Source organism: Pan troglodytes, chromosome 7 (genome assembly GCF_028858775.2).
Source record: "Pan troglodytes isolate AG18354 chromosome 7, NHGRI_mPanTro3-v2.0_pri, whole genome shotgun sequence".
In the NCBI taxonomy this organism is placed as follows: domain Eukaryota; kingdom Metazoa; phylum Chordata; class Mammalia; order Primates; family Hominidae; genus Pan; species Pan troglodytes.
In genome coordinates, this window is record NC_072405.2 from 151,744,802 (window position 1) to 151,765,862 (window position 21,061).

A 21,061-nucleotide genomic window follows, 5' to 3' on the forward strand; every position below is an offset into this window, starting at 1 on the left:
GCTAAATGTAATAGTCTGATCGTGATGCTGAATAAATGTCTTTTTTTTTTTTAATGTGTTGTGTAAAGTTAGTCTACTCTGAAGCCATCTTGGTAAATTTCCCCAACAGTGTGAAGTTAGAATTCCTTCAGGGTGATGCCAGGTTCTATGTGGAATTTATGTACAACCTGCTTGGGTGGAGACGCCATTGTCTTCAGAAACCTTGGTGTAGTTGAACTGAGAGTTACTGTTGTCACCTGAAGTTCACCGTTAAAAGGGATGGCCCAAGAAAAGTCATGGAATTATTGGTTATAAAAATGATTGTTGGCACATCCTATGAAATATATGTAAATTGAATAATGGTACCAGATAAAACTATAGATGGGAATGAAGCTTGTGTATCATCCATTATCATGTGTAATCAATAAATGATTTAATTCTCTTGAAAAAAAAAATCTCAATCTACATAATCAAAGGATGTACCAGGTCCCTGGGAACATTAACCCAGAATGATCAGCTCTGAGACATTTCCTAAATGATTAGATTTCAAAGATTACAAAAAAACTTAAAGTCTCTGGGCAAAAAGATCAAATAACTTACAAACGCCAAAAAAACCCCTATTGTCATTAACTTTTAAAAAACAACGCAAGGCAACGATGCAACAGCATTTAAAAAATACTTAATAAAAGAAAATGTGAACAAAGAATTTTATATCCAGCCAAACCATTCTTCAAATAAAGAACTTTCAACATAAAAGAACCTAAAGAATTCTGAATCTTTTGGAGGATGAGCTTCTTCAGACTAAGATGACTGGAAAACTTCAGCCTAGGAGCCGATGGCGTTCCTGTAAACACAAAGTATGGAGATGAGGGTAGAGCAGTAGAGTGTGAATGTTCAATGTTTTGACAAAGTACAAATATGTAACTGAAAAATGGGAGGAGACAGAAAGAGGAAAATAGAACAATTTCACTAATTGTTGTGCAGAAAACAGGTGGGAATTAAAGAGTATTGGGGCAGGAGGTGGGACACGGATACAGGATCAAATTGACGACTAGCTATCACAGGGATGGGGCAGAAGCACCTTTCCATAAGGCACGCCCACTGGCGCGCCATGTCAGTTTACCATTGCCATGGCTACACCGGGACGTTACCACCTCTTTCCATGGCATGACCTGACGACCCTGAAGTTACCACCCTTTTTCTAAGAATTTCTGCATAACCTACCCCGTAATTTGCACATAATTAACTGCAGAAGTGCCTCTGAGCTGCTCCTCTGGGCAGCCCTGCTCTGCAAGGAGCAGGCCTCTGCTGCTGCTGTGCAGGGCCGCTTCAATCAAAGTTGCTGTCTAACACCATGGGCTTGCTCTTGAATTTTTTCCTGGGCAAAGCTAAGAACCTTCCTGGGGTAAGCCCCACCTTTGTGGCTCACCTGCCCTGCATCAGTATCAAATAAAAAGGATAAACCTGGCCGGGCACGGTGGCTCACGCCTATAATCCCAGCACTTTGGGAGGCCGAGGAGGGGGTGGATCACCTGAGGTCAGGAGTTCAAGACCACCAGCCTGGCCAACATAGCAAAAGTCTGTCTTTACCAAAAATACAAAAATCAGCCAGGCGTGGTGGTGCACACCTGTAATCCCAGCTACTTGGGAGGCTGAGGCAGGGGAATTGCTTCAACCCAGGAGGCGGAGGTTGCACTGAGCTGAGATTGCACCACTGCACTCCAGCCTGGGTGACAGAGCAAGACTCTGCCACACACACACACACACACACACACACACACACACACACACAAAGATAAACCTGATGTTAAAGGGCTGAATAATAAAATGGGGACTAAGGGACTAAGGGCATTAAAATAGGTTAGGAGCACAAAGGTAACAACTAGGACAAAAATACATTTCCTAGATTAAAACAAAATTGAAGTTAAAGAGCAAAGAATGCACCTCTTGTAGAAAAAGAAACAGCAAATATCATGAAATACACCCAACTACAAAATGTCATGACAGACAAACATATCAATCGCATCAATATCGACAGGCTTCACTCACCTATTACAAAAGATTTTCAATTTGGATTACAAATCAGGACAAACTTTGTGCTGTATATAAGATGGAGACCTAAAACGAAGGGATTCCCAAAGGCTAAAATAAAGAAGTAGAGAAATGCATACTGGGCAAATGGAAAAATAAAAACGCAGGTTAATGATTCTGAACAGACAGTAGAATTCAAGTCCCCAAAACATTAAGTGTGACAAAGCAGGGCATCTCAATAGTAAAAGTCACGGTTCATAAATATAGAATACTTATGACTATGTATGTGCCAAATAACATGGCAATCACCTTCACAAAGTAAAAGTCCAGGGATTGAAAGTATAGATAGAGACACACCAATGTTTCTTTAGTGAGACTTTAACACACACTCAGTCCAAGACAGATCAAGAGGACAGAAATTAAGTATGTAGAAAACCTCGACAACACAATCAAGGTAAACCTTATACATATAGAGGCACACCTCGTTTTACTGTGCGTCACTTTATTGTACTTTGCGGATATTGCATTTTTTACGAGTTGAGGGTTTGTGACAACCCAGCATCGAGCAAGTCTGTTGGTGCCATTTTTCCAGCAGCGTGTGCTCACTTCATGCCTCTGTGTGATATTTTGGTAATTCTCACAGTATTTTAAACATCCTCATTATTATTAATCTGTTATGGTGATCTGTGATCAGTGATCTTTGCTGTTACTATTGTAATTGTTTTAAGGCACCATGAGCCACACTCATATAAGACGCCAAACTGAATCCATAGATGTTGTGGGTTCTGACTGCTCCACCCACTGGCCGTTCCCCCATCTCTCTTCCTTTCCTTGGGCCTCTCTATTCCCCAAGACACAACAACATTGAAATTAGGCCAATTAATAACTTAACATGGGCTGTAAGTGTTCAAGTGAAAGGAACAGTCCCATTTCTCTCACTTTAAATCAAAAACTAGAAATGATTAAGTTCAGTGAAGAAAGCATGTTGAAAGCCAAGATAGGCCCAAAGCAAAGACTCTTTTGCCAAACAGTGAGCCAAGCTGTGAATACACAGGAACAATTATTGAAGGAAATGAAAAATGCTACTCCAGTGGACACACACATATGAAGAAAGTGAAACAGCCTTATTGCTGATATGGATAAAAGGTTTTAGTGGTTTGAAGAGATCAAACCAACCACAACATTCTCTTAAGCCAAAGCCTAATCTAGAGCAAGGCCCTAACTCTTCCACCCTGTGAAGGCTGAGAGAGGTGAGGAAGCTGCAAAAGAAAAGTCTGAAGCTAGCCGAGGTTGGTTCGTGAGGTGGAAGGAAAAAAGCCATCTCCATGGCATAAAAGTGCAAGCTGAAGCAGCAAGTGCTGGTGGAGAAGCTGCAGCAAGTTATCGAGAAGATCTAGCTAAGATCACTCACTGATGAAGGTGGCTACACTAAACAACACATTTTCAATGAAGAAACCACCTTCTATTGGAAGATGCCATCTAGGACTTCCATAGCTAGAGAGGTAAAGTCAAAGCCTGGCTTCAAAGCTTCAGAGGACAGGTTGACTCTTGTGTTAGGGGCTAATGGAGCTGGTGATTTTAAGTTGAAGCCAATGCTCATTTCCCATTCTGAAAATCCTAGGGCCCTTCAGAATGATGCTAAATCCACTCTGCCTGTGCTCTAGACATGGAACAACAAAGCCTGGTTGACAGCGCATCTCTTTACTTCATGGTTTACTGAATATTTTAAGCCCACTGATGAGACCTACTGCTCAGAACTAAAATATTCCTTTCAAAATATAAGTGCATATTGACAATGCACCTGTCACCCAAGAGCTCTGCTGGAGATGTACAAGGCAATTGATGTTGTTTTCCTGCCTGTGAACACGACAACCATTCTGCAGCCTGTGGATCAAGGGGTCATTTTGACTTTCAAGTCTTATTATTGAAGAAATACACTTTGCAAGAGGGTAGCTGCCATAAATAGTTGTTTCTCTGATGCATCTGGGCAAAGTACATTGAAAACCTTCTGGAAAGGATTCACCATGCTAGATGCCATTAGCAACATTTGTGATTCATGGAGAGGAGGGCAAAAGAGCAACATGAACAGCAGTTTGGAAGAAGTTGATTCCAACCCTCACAGATGACTTTGAGGGGCTCAAGACTTTGGTGGAGGAAGTAACTGCAGATGTGGTAGAAATAGCAGGAGAACTAGAATTAGAAGTGGAGCCGGAAGACTGAATTGCTGCAATCTCATGATCAGACTTGAAGAGATGAAGAGCTGCTTCTTATGGATAAGCTAAGAAAGTGGTTTCTGAGATGGAAACTACTTCTGGTGAAGATGCTGTTGAAATGACATCAAAGGATTTAGAATATTCCATAAACTTACTGATAAAGCAGTGGCAGGGTTTGAGAGAATTGACTCCAAATTTGAAAGAAGTTTTACTGTGGGCAAAATGCTATCAAACAGCATCACATGGTACAGAGAAATCTTTCAGGAAAGGAAGAGTCCACTGATGCTAAAACGTCATTGTTGTCTTATTTTTAAGAACTTACCAGACACCTGAACCTTCAACAGCCACCACCCTGACCAGTCAGCAGTCCTCACCACCCACCAGCAAGAGGATCCCGACTTGCTGAAGGCTCAGATGATCATTAGCAATTTTTAGAACTAAAGCATTTTTAAATTAAGGTAAGTACATTGTTCTTTGAAAAGACACAATGCTATTGCCTACTGAATAGACCACAGTATAGTATAAACAGAACTCTTATGTGCACTGGGAAACACGGAGGCACACGTGACTGCTCTATTGTGGTGGTCTGGAACCGAACCCGTAATATCCTGAGATATGCCAGTATCTCAAACTCTACACCCTGACAACAGAAAATACACCTCCTTCTTGAGTGCCAATGGGACATTCACAAAAAGCATTTAAAAGATTAGTAAATTTCATAAGGTAAAAACTTTACAGACAACACTCTCTGACCACAGTGCAGTAAAACTAGAAATTATTCACAGAACCACAAATGCGCTTCCACGTGGAAATCAGACATCTTCCTGGAAACAACTCTTGGGCTCTGGGAGCTTATGACACCCCTGTTCTGGTGGCTTCTGAGTGTTCACTGAAATGGGAGCAAGGCCAGCAGCCGGGGCCAGGGACCTGTGTGTGTGCGGGAGTCACTGTCTCACTGCCAGGTGTGCCCCAGGCTGGAAGGAGGGTGACAGTGAGGACAGGTGAGGGGGAGTAAGAGGGGCGCAGGGCAGTGCACGGCAGGTCCTGGGGACAAGGCTCGCTGGGTCTGGAGACGAGCTGTAAAGGCGGGAGTGCCTGAAGCTGGTGATGGTCACACCAAGGGATGGCCGGGGGAGTGGGTGGCTGTGGGGGATGGAAGACAAGGTCCTTGGGAGGGAGGAGATCCAGGCCTGGAGAAGTCAGGGTGAGGGGAAGACAGGGAAATCCCCCAGGAGTCAGGCATGGGGAGTGAGCTAGGGGGTGTCCCTGACTGGAGCGAGGGGCCATCCAGGACAGGTGCATGGTAGGTAGGTGGCAGGGCGTATGGACTGAGGACTTGGGAGGCAGAGCTGGGACTTTGGGAAGGAAGGGCCATGAGCAGTGACAAGGACCCTAGCCTATCTCTAGGCCCAGGGGTCTGAGGGCTGTGAGAGAAAAGCCAGCCCCACCTGAGAGGGCTTTGATGGCCTCTGGCGGATATAGTGGGGTGGTCTGTGGAGGGGCAGGAAGGAGAATAGAGTGTTTGTAGATGAGAAGAGACAGAGGGGTTTGCTGCTGGGCGGCGAGGCTTCAGTGTGGGCTGGGGTCTTGCCAGGAGCACCCAGGGTCCTGTGGCCTCTCCATCACGTGACAGTGTGGCCTGGCTGGGGCAGGTGTTTCATGTGGAGCCAGGACAGGAGACAGTGAGCAGTGCCTCCCATGTGCCCGCCCAGGAGGTATGCAATGATGAACAGATGTGGGCTCCCTCCAAGCACCCAGCCCTATAGAAGTCCCTGTGGGCCATGACAGGGGCAGACAGGAGGGCAGAGGCCACCACCCCTGCCTGGGGAGAGGACGGGGAGTGGGCAGTGAGGCAAGAGGGGCAGGCACCTGTCCAAGGGGATGGAGATGTTCAGGAAGGTGGCCACCAGCTCGCGGGTGTGGCTCTGGGCCAGCAGGGTGATGGCGTGCAGGGTCTTTTCCTTGGCTTGGGGGATGTGGACAGAGCACAGGCGGAGGCGGATGGCCTGGGCCATGCTGGAAACCTGTGCAGAGAGGGAGAGGTCTGGCAGGGAGGCCCAGCCCTGCCCTGGGAGCCTGAAGGCAGAGGGAGGTCTCACCCTGATGAGCATGGAGCCCCTTCAGATATGGCCCTGTCCTGAGCCATCTGGGTGGGGGGGCACAGCCCTGCCCCGGATGCTTGGTCTGAAGAGAAGTCCCAGTCTTGGGGGGACAGGTCCTGCCATGTTCTGCATGGCATTTGAGGTCTTTGTATGCTGTCCACGCTGCCCAGGTAGACACTGGAAGGTCCAGGCCCCCTGCCTCCCATCTCATTCCTAAACATGCCACTTTGCACATGGGGTGCCCTGTGCCTGGGGCACCCTGCCTTCTCCTTGGGGTCTCTCCTGCTCATCCCTAATGCCCAGTGCCAGTCTCCCTGTCTGAGCTCACCCACTTGCAGGACTTGGCACTGGGCATCCTCTCTCTGGGGTGCACCCCTCACCTCCCTGCAGGGTCCTCCTCCCCCACATCATATCCCCATACGCTGTCCAGGCAACATCTGCCTGTGTGTCCATTTTCCCCGAGACCTCAAGCTCCTCGAGGGGCTGGTCTGTGCTGTCCCCTTCCTTTCCCACCATTCCCATATTACGGCACACAGAGGCTGCTCAGACCCCGCAGTCACCACCCAGGACCCAGGGGACTTGCTTGGGCCATTCATTCATTCATTCATTTGCTCATTCAAAACCATCAGACTAGTTGCTTCCTAGGGTGGGATCTGTGTCTCCCCCATCAGGCTCAAGGACCTGAGCCCTGGATGCTGACTGCTGGGCCCGCCCTCCGCCCCCTGGCCCTTCCTGGCCCAGCCCCAGCGCCCTCACGATCTCCAGCTTGGCCCCGTGCTCCTGGACGGCTGTGAGCAGCATCTCGGAGGCCGCCTGCACGCGGAAGGGGCTGGTGGAGCCCAGGCCGTCGATGGCCGTCCAGATGAGGTCGTTCAACTCTGCCAGTGTGAGCTGCTGCATGATATCCTGTACAGCGGGGGTGGAGAGAGGCCATCACCTTGGGCCCCCTGGGCCTGGGCGTCCGCCTCCCCACTTCCACTTTTACCCCTTCTCCTTTGTCCCAGGATCTCGCAAGTCTCTGAGCATAGCTGGCCTCCTAAGCCCCACTCCTCTGGGTTCCAAGCACCTGTCAGTGATTTGCAGTCTAGACTTGCGCACATCCACATCTGTCAGAGCCAACCACAGCCCCAGCTCTTTCCCATACTCACACTCCGTGCTTGTCTCAGGACTGGGTGGCCAGGCCAGCCTCCCCTCTCCCCTCCTCTGCTGTCCTCTGCCCATAGGGCTTCCTCATCTGCCAGCCTCAGCCCTGTGGGGTGTCCCCCTGCCAGGCTCCAGTCCTCCTTATGAGCATTTATCAAAGAGAAAGTGAACTTCCTGGCTGTGAAGGAGCTTCGAGGTCACCTGGGCCAACCCCCAGTCCCAGAAGGGTGTGTGGGCTGCCGTCAGCCTCGGAGCAGGTCAGGGTGGGTGCAGCCAGGACCCAGCTCCTGTCCCAGGACAGGCAGCACTGTTCCAGGACCCTGACACCCTCTGTCCATCTCCTCCTAGGACTGGCTTTAAAGGTCCAGGATGGTGGGTCTCGCCTCTGCAAGCAGCCGTGAGCTCAGGGGTAAGGAAGGGGTTCTAGAGAAATGCAAGATGATGGGTGTGACCCCCGCCTCATAGCCTCAGACTATAGCCTCCTGGAGGGGGGACCGGGCCTCAGTCACTGCTGCAAAGGTAGAACTTTCTGGAAAGACTTTAGGCATTGTACCACTAGCTGTACACAGCTATTTATATTTCAATTTAAGTACAATTAAAAATTCAGTTCTGCAGTAGCACTAGCCACATTTCAAGTGCTCCATGGCTCCCCGTGGCCAGTGGCTACCTTGGGTAGCACAGAGATAGAACACGCCCATCCTCCCAGAGGGTTCTCTGCACAGTGGGGACACACAGCATTGAACCGAAGGAAGTTAGAAGCTAAAGGAGGGATAGGAGAGCAGCCTGACAGAAAATTAGGGCATTTGCAAGGATGTCAGGATGGCAAAATGCTTCTTTGCATGTTAGGATATTTGTTGGAGTGCCTGCAATCTGTTAGGACGTTTCTAAATATATTAGAACATCAAATTAAGTGTTAAATAATGGATGTTAGAATATTTATTAGAATCTTTTAATTCTAAAATTTTGATACAGTGTTTGTGAGAATGTTAGAGTATTAGCACAATGGTTAGAATGTTAAAATAATTTTAGTGGAAGATTTGTGGTAAGAACTTTTAAAAAGAATATTATGTTATTATACATTTGGCTAGAATATTTGTTAGATGAATAAAATCATTTGCTAGAATGTTAAACTTTTGCTTAAAGCTAGCATTTAGAATGTTTGTGAAGAAATTCAACTTGGAATGGTGGTTAGATTCTCAGAATACTACAATCTCAGGATTGGTAAAGACTTTGGAGCCATCTCCCTTCAATCAAGGGCAGGAATAAATGTGAGATAAAGGTGGCAGTGATGGTAGAAGTGGTGGTGGTGGTGATAATGATGGTGGTGCAGGGTCATAGTAATGCAGATGGTGATGGTGGTTGTAGTCATGGTGATGTGGTGGTTGTGGCAGTGGTGGTTATGGTGATGGTGGTGGTGACAGTGATAGTGATCATGATGGTGATGGTGATGATGCTTATGGTGATAGTGATGGTGGTGGTGATGGTGGTGATAATGTTGGTGGTGGTGACAGTGACCATGATGGTGGTGATGATGATTACAGTGATCATGATGGTGGTGATGATGTTGGTGGTGATGACTGTGGGGGTGGTGATGGTACTAATGGTGGTGGTGGTGATGATAGTGATGTTGATGATGCTTATGGTGATAGCAATGGTGGTGGTGGTGGTGATAATGTTGGTGGTGGTGACAGTGACCATGATGGTGGTGATGATGATTACAGTGATCATGATGGTGGTGATGATGCTGGTGGTGATGACTGTGGGGGCGGTGATGGTACTAATGTTGGTGGTGGTGATGATAGCGATGGTGGTGATGATGGTGGTGATAATGTTGGTGGTGACATTGATCATGATGGTGGTGATGATGATTGCAGTGATCAGGATGGCGGTGATGATGTCGGTGGTGAGGGAGATGGTGGTGATGGTGGTGATGGTGATGCTGTGGTGGTGGCGGTGGTAGTGGTGGTGATGATGCTTGTGGTGATGGTGGTGGTAGTGATGATGGTGACAGTGATGCTGGTGGTGGTGGCTGTGATGGTGATGGTGGTGATAATGGTGGTAGTGGTGACAGTGACAGTGATCATGATGGTGGTGATAATGCTGGTGGTGATGATGACAGTGGGGGTGGTGATAAAGATGTCATGTATCCAAGACTACATGAGGAGTTAGGGGCAAATGTGGGACCAGAACCTAGGCCCAAAGTGTCTGTTTTCCAGCTGGAAGCTTCTCAGCCCTGTGGTTCTATGATGGTTCTGTGATTAGCAGACCCTCCCATCCTCTCCCTTCTACTGCTCCCGTCTGTCTGGGGAGAGCCAGAGCTGGACACCCGTGGTCTGTGTGCAGGGACCACATGGGGTGAAGCAGCTGTCCCTTCAGTGAAACTCTTCCTTCCCGGCCCTGCCTCTGCCTTCAGGGCAGGTTCTGCAGGGTAAACTGCAGCCAAGTAAGGTATTCTTCCTTCTGGACACAAACAGTGAGTTGGCCCTAGGGCTTTAGGTTTTCCACACTAAACTTCTAACTGGCCTCAGCACACCAATGGCTTGCAACAGTTGCTGAGAGCACGGGTTCTGGAGTAGCTGGGGCTGGATCAAATTCCAGTGGGGCACTGACTAGCCCTGTGCCATCATTTCTTCATCATTTGGTTCAATTCAGTTTATAAAACTTGAGGAAGGGATGTGGTAATGTCTGTGAAGCCCCTGGCATAGGTAATAAGTAGGCATCTAATGTGTGCTGGCCCCCCAAACCTTCCTGGCTCCACCTCAACAACATGAGAGAGAGTGAGCGAGCACATTTACCCACCACTCCCCACTCCCCAGATATGTGGTGTGCTCTGGTCGCGCCCCTGCCCTGCCCTCCACTCTAAGGACTTTGACCTTGATGACTTGGAAGCTGCAGAGCTGGAAGATGTGGTTCTTTGCCATCTCCTGGGGGCCCAGGGGAGTGGCCTTCTGGTCTCTGCTGTTCCAGAGTGGGGCTCCGTCCGAATGGGCCTGGGAGAGCTCCTTGGGGGCCTGTGATTCTGCCTGCAAAGCTTCTCCTGCTGGCCAGGGGCAGGGTGGGTGAGGGCAGGGCGAAGGTGGTCTTGGGGTCTAGTTTGGGACAGGGCAGGGTTAGGGTAGGGTCATTTGTAATCAGGGTCAGGCCTGTGCCCAGTTTGGGGACTGGGATCAGAGTGGTGGGGGTCAGGGTGAGGCCATTACAGGGTTATGGGTCAGATCTGGGTTGGGTCTGGGGGTAAATCTGGGGCAAGGTTGAGGTCAGGGGTGCGGGTGTGGGTCTGCCAGAGGTTGTAGCTGGGGTGGAAGTTGGTGCTCAGAACTCACAGAACTCACCTTTGTGGCGCATCAAGAGCTGGTAGAGATGGCTTGCCCCTTCCAGGCTGCAGCGCTGGGTGGCCCTGTCTGGGTCCTGGCACAGCATCCCCAGTATGCCCACCAATTGCCCAATCCTTTTGAAGTCCTCTTTTGGCTGTGTTAAGAGTACGGGAATCACTGATGGCAGAACCTCCCTGCAGAGCCCTGCCACACACTCACCCAGCACGGCCTACATCAGAGGTGACCCTCCAACGGTGTGGCAGGGCTGGGACTAGGGGCTGGGCAAAACATTCAGTAATCAAGAAAAGTAATATTTTAGGTGGCCGGGTGCGGTGGCTCACACCTGTAATCCCAGCACTTTGGGAGGCCGAGGCGGGCGGATCACGAGGTCAGGAGATCGAGACCATCCTGGCTAACACGGTGAAACCCTGGCTCTACTAAAAATACCAAAAATTAGCTGGGCGTGGTGGCGGGCGCCTGTAGTCCCAGCTACTCGGGAGGCTGAGGCAGGAGAATGGCATGAACCCGGGAGGCAGAGGTTGCAGTGAGCCGAAATCACGCCACTGCACTCCAGCCTGAGCGACAGAGCGAGACTCCGTCTCAAAAAAAAGAAAAAAAAAAAAAAAGAAAAGTAATATTTTAATGCACTATTTAGAAAAATCAGAATAAGTGCAAAAAACTCTGTGGTGAGCAAAATCTCAAAACTGTAAGTAAAGTCAGGATCTGACCCTGGTTTTGCATGTCACCTCACCTGTCCTACCCTCATCCTGGTCCTGGTTTAATAAAACTTTATTTACAAAAGCAGGTGGTCAGCCCATGGGCCATAGCTTGCCAAATTGAGTTTTAAAAACATCACATGAAAACATGAATCATCTTGATTACAGAGTTTTTTGTTTCTGCGGTAAATTTTGTGCACAAGGTGAGTATCTTGCTTGCCTTACCCTGGTCCAGTCCTCTGATGTTGAAATTGATTTTGAGTGAATTGAAGCCACTTTAATTGTCCTCCTCCTCCTAGGGGTGCAGGGTCTTTCCCTTGGCAGGACAGTCCCCCCTCCTTCCAGCACTTCTGCCTCCTGCCCTCATTAGACCAGGCAGCCACCAGGCATTAGGGCAAGGAACTTATTTCCCCATCTCCCTGAGTATGCCTAGGGAGTTAATGCGGGTTTGGGCTCATACTCGCGGAAGCGCACTCTCTGACAATGTGCTGATGCAACTCAAGGGCAGTAGCGACAGATGAGGGCTGTGAGCCATGTCACGATAGGGGCTGCACTGGCGGAAGGGTGGTGGGGTGGCCACTCCATGCAGCAAGGAACCCCTAATCAGGCGCAGGGCCGTACAGTTTACCAGCCTTCTCACGGCCTCCGCCCCATCTGAGCTCCACCATATCGCTCTAGGGAGGGGTCATTTCCATTCACTTTACAGGTGAAAAGCTGGGGCTCGTTGAGGAGAAACACCTGTACAAGGCCTCAGGTGCATAGACAGGTGCTTAGCTCCAGGGTCAGGGGTCAGGGTTCAGGGTGACCTGCCTTCAGATCCCAGCTGTGAGGCCTCGGGCAGGTCCTACCCCTCCCTGCCTGTTCCCTCAGTTGCAAGGAGGGAGATTGCCTGGGCCGCCAGTCAATATGGAGCCCGGCTGTGCTGTCGGGTATTCAGGGATCCACTCTGTCCTGGAGGCAGGTGTCCAGGGGGCCTTGAACCCTATGAACCCTGGGAGGATCTGGGAGGAGGGCGGCTCTGGCTGGGCCCTTGCAATCCAGGGCAGGAGGCCCAGCCGGCAGAGCGGGTGCGGGACGTGGGACCGGCGAACCGCGTACTCATGTCCAAGTAGCCATTGTGGTTCAGGAATTTGAGGAGGATCATGCAGCTGTGCACAGCCCGCTGCCGCTCATGCGCCTTCTCCGGCGCCAGCCAGATGTACAGGTGCTGTGGGGCGGGCAGGGTCAGGGAGAGGATTCTGCGGGGCCCTCGGCCCAGGCCCCGCCCACTCGGCCCAGGCCCCGCCCACCGACTTTGACACCACCCCCCCGCCCCCCACAAGGCTCCATCCATCCTCGGCCAGGCTCTGCCTGCTGCACTTACAAAGGCATCTGGAGACTGGTACGTCAAATAGTTTTTAAGCCAAATCTGAGCTCTTTATTAAGGTGATATATGATTAGATATATAATTAGTGGCTCTGAAGTTGGATGAGGGTACATGGTATTTGGAGATTCTGTGACCCAGTGGTGTCCCAGAAACACATCTGTGACTTCCCCAAGACGCGCTGGGCTCCTCTGCACTGCTCACCTTTGCCCTGCGTGCCCTCTGCCTGCTGGGCCCCTCCCTTCCCTTCTCTGCCTGTGGCTGCCTTAGTCCTCAGCCAGGGCTGCGAGAAGTCCCGTTGGGCTTGACCTCTGAGCCAGAGCCAGCCTCCCCTCCCTGGGCTTCCGCCTGCCCCGGGACTGTCATTGCCTGCTCTGGTCTCTCTCCTGACAAGGTGAGGGAGGGCAGGGGGGAGTGGGGGCAGCAGGTTTGGGAGACCCTTCAGGGGACACTGCAGGGGAAGTTCTCTAGGAGGGGAGGGCGGGACCCTCATCAGCCTTCTTTCTTTCTTTCTTTTTTTTTGAGGCAGAGTTTCTCTCTTTTGCCTGGGCTGCAGTGAAGTGGTGAGATCTCAGCTCACTGCAACCTCCATCCCCGGGTTCAAGCGATTCTCTTGCCTCAGCCTCCTGAGTAGCTGGGATTATAGGTGCCCACCACCATGCCTGACTAATTTTTTTTTTTTTTTTTTTGTATTTTTAGTAGAGATGGGGTTTTACCATGTTGGCCAGGCTGGTCTCGAACTCCTGACCTCAAGTGGTCCACCCGCCTTGGCCTCCCAAAGTGTTGAGATTACAGGCGTGGGCCACTGTGCCTGGCCTATCAGCCCTCTTTCTACCAGGCCACCTGCTGTCTCTCCCTCCCCAGTGCCCCAAACCACTGTGATCCCTAAGTGCGGGTGGCCCTCACTCCTCCTGGTTCCTGGACCACTCGAAGCCCCCAGGTCCCCCCCTGTCTCCTCTGGGATGCCCTCCTTTGGAGTCTGGCCATAGGCTGAGGACCCCTCGGCCCCAGCCGACTGGCCTCCCCGCAGCCTCACCGACAGCAGGAAATGCAGCTCGTCGGCGGTGGGGTTCTGCATGATGAGGCTTTGCAGCATGAAGTCCAGTGCCTCCATGGTCCTGCTGTACAGGCTCTGTGTAGAGAGAAGGGTGGTCAGGCAGTGCCACGCCCAGGTGGACGCAGGGCTTGAGGAGCGCCTACTTCCTGCATGTGCCGGGCTGCTCACCACTGGGGCTTGCCACCGTGCCTGCGAGGGGGCCGCCATGGCCCCCATTTGGCAGATGTGGGGACTGGGTGGGGAGGCCTCTGGTGATCACCCAAGGGCACAGGTGTCTCAGTGGCCCAGACGAGTTCATTCCTAGCAGGGCTAGCTTCACAGGAGGATGCCCTGAGTGGTCCCAGGGTCCCGGGCTGAAAAGGGCCCTGCGCTGGGTGAATGCTCTGGAGGTTCTTAGGTTTGAAGCAGGGGCTGGCATCTTCATTTTGCCCAGGCCCTGCCAATGATGCAGTGGGCTGAGTTCTGGGTCTTACATGCCATGCTCCTAATCTTTACTGCTTTGCTTACTGGGCATGTTCAGGGAAGGAGAGGACCAGAGAAATGCCCCCAGCTACCCTCCCTTCAAGGGCCCACTAGGAGCAGAGCCCTGGGGCTCTGGTCACTCAGTAGGTGCCCTGGGGAGACTTACTTTGACTCTCTGAGCTTACTTTCCTCACCTGAGAATGGCATGAAGTCAGCCCCACCTGCCAGAATGGAGGCAGGCAGGGGATTGGAGTCAACAGGAACCCCAGCTCAGTGCTCCCAGCTCCCAGCGCCGGACCCCCAGACACCAGGTGGCACTCCCTGGGTGAGCCAGCCTCAGTGTCACCGTGTCATCAGGTAACGGGGTCATTCTGAACTGTGGTGGGATTGGGGTGTGGCCAGGGGCCACCCTTCTGGAGGGCTGTGTTGCCCTGGTCCCAGGACACCCTCGTTCTCTCACCACCCCACCCTAAGTGTCTGTCTGTCTAGTTCCAGCCTGGACTCACCCTTGGGGGGTAGGGTCGGGGTTCAAACCCTGCCTCTCCCACCAGACAGCCTCATTTCTCTGAGCATTTCTTTACTCTGGGGCCGCTGCTGGGAAGGTGAGATAACTGATCTAGGGCCTGGCACCTAGCAGGGGCTCAGTTAACACTGACTCTGGCCACAGGCCGAGGACCGCAGACACACCCGAAGCCAGGCACGGTGACTGTGCCCAGAAGCCACTCATGTACCCAGTGGTGGCCATGAGCAATGGCAGGCATCTCTCTGCAGGGGTGGCTTTTACTGAACAGAACCCAGGAAGGGGTGGCCACTGGCCAAGTGCTGAGAGCAATCCTGGAGTTCCTTCCCCCAGCCTCCTGGGGTGGCAGGGTGGGCTGGGCACGGCCTGGGCACGGCACCACCTCTGAGTAGCTGTGTGGTGAGACTGAGCCCACCCTGCAGGGAAGGTGACTCACTCCAGGTGTTGCAGGGACCCCTACAAGGTTGGGGAACTCATCTCCCCTCCTCTCTGCTTCCCTTGGGCTGCTGGGGAGCTCAGCGAAAACTCAGACCTGACCCTGCCACATAGCATGGCGGCCAAGGCCTGCAGGGCTGGGCAGCACCGGCTTGCCAGCCTCTTCCCGCTGGCTCTCAGGACTGGCAGGGAGGGAGGGAGGCCACACGCGCCACTGTTTACAGGGTGCTCCTCCACGCCACTGCTCACCCAGTGTCTCAGTTCAGTCGCCAAGTGTTAAGTACCATTGGCCCTGTTAGTATCACCCCCATTTTACAGGTGGGCAAACACACTGCGGCATATAGCACACAGCAAACCTGTAGGTGCTCAGAGCAGTGAAGAACTGCCCTGGGTCCCCAGCCCTGGTGCGTCCAGCCTGCCCGCTCCCGAGCCACGGGCCACACCTGGATGTTGGGAGGCTCCAGAAAGAGGCAGGTGTGCTTCTCCAGGGCATCCAGCAGTGGCAGGGCAAACACGCTGCGGAAGCAGGTGGACAGGAGCTGAGACTTCCTTTCCAAGTCTATGGGAGGCCTCAGCTTGCTGTTGGGAAGACAGAGGGCCATTAGCATGGGGCTGGGGCCTGGGGAGGTCCCTGAGTGGCGTCTGCCTTCATCCCTGCAGACTTCAGGCCTTCAGCTGTTCACAGAGACTCTTGTGCACACATCTGCCTCCCTGGCCCACCTGCCTCTGCAGGGCCTTGAGCTGGGGCATCCTGGCCAGGTGATGTCCTGGTCCATCTCTCCTCTCAGTCCCTGGCTTTAAATGCCACCCTGATGCTGTCTAAGGAGCATCTCCATCTTGATGCATTCCCCCAGGGTAGCTGCACCTGCAGCCCGCCCCATCACAGTGGACTGCAGTGCCGTCCTCCTTGCTGCTTGGGCGAAGCCTCAGCACCTTCTCCATTCTCTTCCCTCCCTTGAAAGCTGCGTCCAGCCCTCCAGCAGCTCCTGACAGCTCTACCATCACAATTTATTCGACATTTAAGGACTTCTTACTCTTAATCAGACCACTTGTTACTTTTCTCCTGGATTGTTCTAGGGAGTCCTGACTGGTCCCCCATTTTTTCTTGGAAGCTCCATCTACTCCCCACACTGGATCCAGACATTCCTTCTCAAGTGTGACTCCCCCAAGGCCCCACCTCGCTCAGGCAAGAGCCAGTGCCCTGCAGTAGCCTGGACGACCTTCCCCGTGGCTCCTGGGGCCCTCATGCATTCCAGTCCTGCCACCCTGGCCCCCTGCAGGTCCTCCAGCAACCCTGCTGCACAGCAGCCTTGGGGCCTTTGCACCCGCTGTCCCTTCAGCTGGAAACTGCAAGGCTACTCTCTCACCCTTTCAGGTCTTTGCCCAAAAGTCCCCTTTTAGGGCCGACTAACCCAGCCTCAGGCTGTATCCTGGAGCCTAGAAGAGCTTGGGGCCAGTGGTGGGTGCCCAGTCCACCAATATTCAGTTAATCAATTCTCCTTGCAGGGTCTCCTGTAGCCCTCAACCCATGAAGATCTTACCTCCCCTCCACCTCGCTCCCCCAGCTCCATCTGCCTTCAGGCAGCAGTGTCAGCTGTCACTGAGATGTGTGGTTTGTTCACGGTCTGTCCCCATCCCCCAAGGGTCAGCTCTTGGAGAACAGGGATTTTCCCTGCTGTCCCACAGCTGGGTCCTCAGACCCCAGAATGGTGCCTGGCACACAGAATGGTGCTCCATTTCTGACCTCTCCACCTTGCTGCCTGCCAGCTCCAAACCCAAGTGGAGAGCCTGCTGCGTGGCACTGAGGAAGCCCTGTGTGAAGCGGGGGGCCTACCAGAGGCTGGACGCGATGTGCATGGCCTGCTGGCGACTCCGCGTGCACAGAGTGTCCTGGGGCTCCTTCTCCATCAAAACCTGCAAGTCCCAGGTGGCACCAAGCCGCTCAGGCCTGGCCCGTCCCCCTTCCGACGCCAGGTCTCCCCACCCTGGGAAGACCTCAGTGCCCAGCATCCCCGAGAACCGCAGGATTACGCTCCGGCCCTTCACCCGCCCAGAGAGGTCTCTGTGAGCTGCCCCACCAGGAGGGCGGAGCACCAGAGCAAAGCCACTGGAGTCAGGTTAGGACATGCCCTAGAAACCCACCCCACTCCTTCCGCAGGGAGTAAACTGAGGGAGGCTGCCCGCCTCGCCCAGGGCCTGGAACACACCGTCAGACACTGGAGGAGCTCAGAGGTCTGGTAGAACTCGTAGCTGTGGGTGCCCTCACTCCGGCTCACCGCACCCATCAGCATCAGGGTGGCTGTGAGGAAGCTCTGCTTCAGGGTCTTGTCCTGCAACAGGGGACAGGGTCAGGACCCAGGGCGCGGGAGTGTGCAGTGGGAGCAAGAGCATGAGGCTGTGATCAAAGGGGCAGCAGGGTCATGGCTGAAAGGGGACAGCAGAGACCACCCACCGGGGCCACACCTGGGGAGCTTCTTAAGGGGTGGGGCTGCATGGTTTTAAAACTGTAATTTACAACGTTTAAACACTGGGAGAGTGCCTGTAAGTCTCTTGAGATGTGGCAACCCCCTGCCCCTGGGCCACAGCAGCGGCGACCCGGGGCAGTGATGTGGCTACTTTGGGGTGGGGGCAGCCCTGCGGGGCCCCTCACAGTGACCTGGGCTGGAGGCCCCTGGTGTGAGGTGTGGAGTCAGGGGCTTGTCATCAAGGCATGAATGGACGTCAGCCTGGCCTCTCCGTACCCATGTCCCCCACCCCCAAAGTGAAAACCCAGGGTTTGCTTTAAGAGGAGAAGTGAGGGTAGAGGCATCATGAAGCCCAGAGAACTTTTGGTGGGACGGACGGACGAAACCTGGGGCCACTAGAAAGCTGGGCCTGGTTCCTCATGATTCCAGGGTGGGGTGGGGCATGGGGGTGGGCTCCAAGGCCCTGGGAGGTCCTGGAATTCTCTGCTCTGAGAGGCCGGTGGGGCAGCTCTGGGCTGGGGTCCGGGACTCGGTCTTGGTGGGGAGGGGCAGGTGTTGGGATGTTGCAGGGGCAGCCAGGGGCCTACCCAAGAGCTGTAGTGGAAGTAGAAGACCATCCTGGACACGATGTTGTCCACCCACGGGAGGATGTGGGCCCGGGCTTTGGCTGCCACCTGGCCGTATGCCAGGAGGATGGTGCTGCTGGCCCATTTCCAGTGCAGGTCCTCCGAGTTCTGGCCCAGGGGTGGCAGGCAGGTGAGGAGAGTCAGCACCCCGCCCTACCCTCCTCTGGGGAGCTGTGGAGGTGGTTGCCTGGCTCTAGCAGGGCCCTGGGGGCAGGTGTCTGTCCTGAGGGGCAGTGGGCCTCCATCTCCTCGGTCAGAAAACAAGGGGACTAGGACTGGCTCTTTGGGGGATGGCTTGGGCCTTGTTAGGGCCACGGTTTGGGTGGGGTGTTAGGGTGGGGTGTGTGTGGGGCGCTCGTCTCTGCTGGAGCTGGCTGGAGTCCAGGCCCCTTGCCTTCCCCTCCTTGTGGGGGCCCCTCCCACACCCACCTGAATGGGATGGGTGAACGGGGCAGTGTCCTGGGAGTCCCCAGAGGCTGGCCTTCACAGAGGGTGGGGGTCTTGCTGTCCCAGCCCCCTGCTGGTCTCTGAGGACCCCTGAGCCAGTACCTTTGGGGAGGAGCTGTGGAGACTCCATCTGATGGGCCTGCTCCTGCCAAACTGGTCCAGGACGGCCCAGACGTCATCCAGGTGGCGTGTGGCTGCCAGCCCCAAGGTCAGAGCCATGCCCTGTGGGTCGGGGATCAGGGTCACTCATCAGGGGACCCCAAAGTCCAGGACCGGACCTGGCTCCTCCCCTGGCAGGAGGGAAAACAGGGGGAATGGGACCCCCAGAGGGGGTTGGGGCTCATCCAGGGCCCCAGGGCAGCCAGCACCCACCCCACTCTGTCAGGACCTGTGACCGAGCCCATGCCAGGGGACACACGGCTTATGGGGTCTGGTGGGGGGAGTGAGGGGCGTTGGGGGCAGAGGTGAATCCCTGGAGGCCCATTATCCCTCACTGCCGGCTATGAGCAGGCTGTGCCGGAGTGGGAACGAGGAGATGTGTTTAAGAAGGAGGAGGAGGGCTACGCTGCGGCTGAGATCACGGCTGTAACTGGGGTCAGGGGTTAGCCTGTGATCAGCGTCAAGGTTCAACTGTAGACCAAGGTCAGAACTTAGTTTGTGACCAGGGTCAGGGGTTGGGGTGAGAAGAAGGAGAAGGCTCAGGCTGTGGTCAGGATTAGGGTATGGTGTGACACCAGCCATCAGGCTCAGCCTGTGGTCAGGGTCAGGTGGTGGTGGGGACAGGGTGGGGCCTGGGTCCTCACCTCCCTCTGCTTGGGCCACTGGTGGGATGTTTCCAGGAGGGCTTGCAGGTGTCTCCTGACTGTGGCACCGTTTTTTTCAGCTTGAAGGATTAGCCCATAGTAGGTGAACAGGAAGGCCTGTGGGAAGGGCAGCATCTTATCCTGTGCTTGACCCCCCTCAAGGTGGCCTGCCACCTCCTCTGAGCAGCTGCCCCTGACCACACTCGCTTGGCCTCCCTCGGCCCCTGCAGCCACCGCAACACCCGGCTGTGGACTGTCCAAGCCTCTGCCTGCGGCTGCAGCGAGTGCAGCTCAAGTCCTGCTGTCCAGGCCCCACCCCTGCCTCAAGCCCACCAACTTCTTTCTAGGACCCTGGGTGTCCTATGGACAGAGCCCCTGGGGCTGTGTAGGGGGCAGGCAGGGGCTGCTCCTGGAGGTAGGGTGGGGCTCACCTTCTCAGGGGACTGCTCCTGTTGGGTCCAGCTGGGCGTGGTGAGTGTCCACAGCAGCTCCTTGGACCACACATCCGTGCTCAGGAACGGGACTGACTTGATGGCCATCTGTCAGCAGAGGGGCATGGGGGGCTGGAGCCGTCTGTCCCTCTACCTGAGAGCAGGGCCTGAGATTCTAGCTGCCCCAGCCCACCCTGGCCACCCTGAACCCTGATTCCATCACCCCCTTGTCCCTCCCTTCTTTTGAGTCCCCAGCGCCCAGCTCTCTTCTTTGTTCTATGGTTCTCAGGGACAGGGAACTCATTCCCGAAGATTCTTTCTGCAGAGGGGTTCAAGGTGAGGCTGGAAAACCAGGAGGCTGGAGACTGGAGTCCTGACTGTGTCCTGGGCACCACCCAGGAGTCTCCAACATAGCAGATGATTAGTGAGTGTCAGCTGAAGGTGGCTCCTCTGCGGTGGGTGCCAGGAGGGCAGGGCCTCGTCTGGTTATTCACAGCTGGATCTCCAGCACCCTGCATGGTACCCGGCACACAGCAGATAGGCCATTAATTTTATAAATCAATGAATGAGAAATCAAATGAATGAATGAACTGTCCCTTCAAAATATAAGGTCCTGAAAGTTCTGTTCCTAACATCACGTGATTTTATAACGATGACTGCAATATTTCTCAATTTCAAGTGTTCCCAGATTCTGTGATTCAATATTTCCAAAGTTTTTGATCCCAAGATTCTTTGGGGGTGGGTGATAACCTCCAAAATTATGATCCCAAACCCAAAAACCTTAAAAGCAAAGATTGATAAATGTGAAGATAAACATTTAAAAAAGCTGGTTCAGCAAAATTACTATAAATTAAGTGGAAAGATGAAGCAAAGTTTTGTTTTATCTTTGTTGCTGCCTATTGCCAAGGGTTAACAGCAGAAATCAACAACCCGCACTTTATAAATCGATAAGAA

At 53.4% G+C, this 21,061-nt stretch overlaps 1 protein-coding gene across 1 annotated transcript in view; it reads right to left on the reverse strand.

Annotated features, from left to right (window-relative positions):
* LOC129135623 (maestro heat-like repeat family member 5) overlaps window positions 1-21,061 on the reverse strand; it is a gene marked incomplete at its 5' end in the record, with an annotated part of 74,473 nt that overhangs the window by 28,086 nt on the left and 25,326 nt on the right. Inside the window, 13 exon segments of the mRNA XM_054656481.2 lie at window positions 6,093-6,247; window positions 7,082-7,231; window positions 10,342-10,508; window positions 10,801-10,959; window positions 12,597-12,705; window positions 13,898-13,993; window positions 15,779-15,914; window positions 17,170-17,249; window positions 17,543-17,665; window positions 18,388-18,534; window positions 18,976-19,095; window positions 19,677-19,793; window positions 20,108-20,215. Coding sequence (XP_054512456.2) covers window positions 6,093-6,247; window positions 7,082-7,231; window positions 10,342-10,508; window positions 10,801-10,959; window positions 12,597-12,705; window positions 13,898-13,993; window positions 15,779-15,914; window positions 17,170-17,249; window positions 17,543-17,665; window positions 18,388-18,534; window positions 18,976-19,095; window positions 19,677-19,793; window positions 20,108-20,215 — 1,667 coding nt within the window.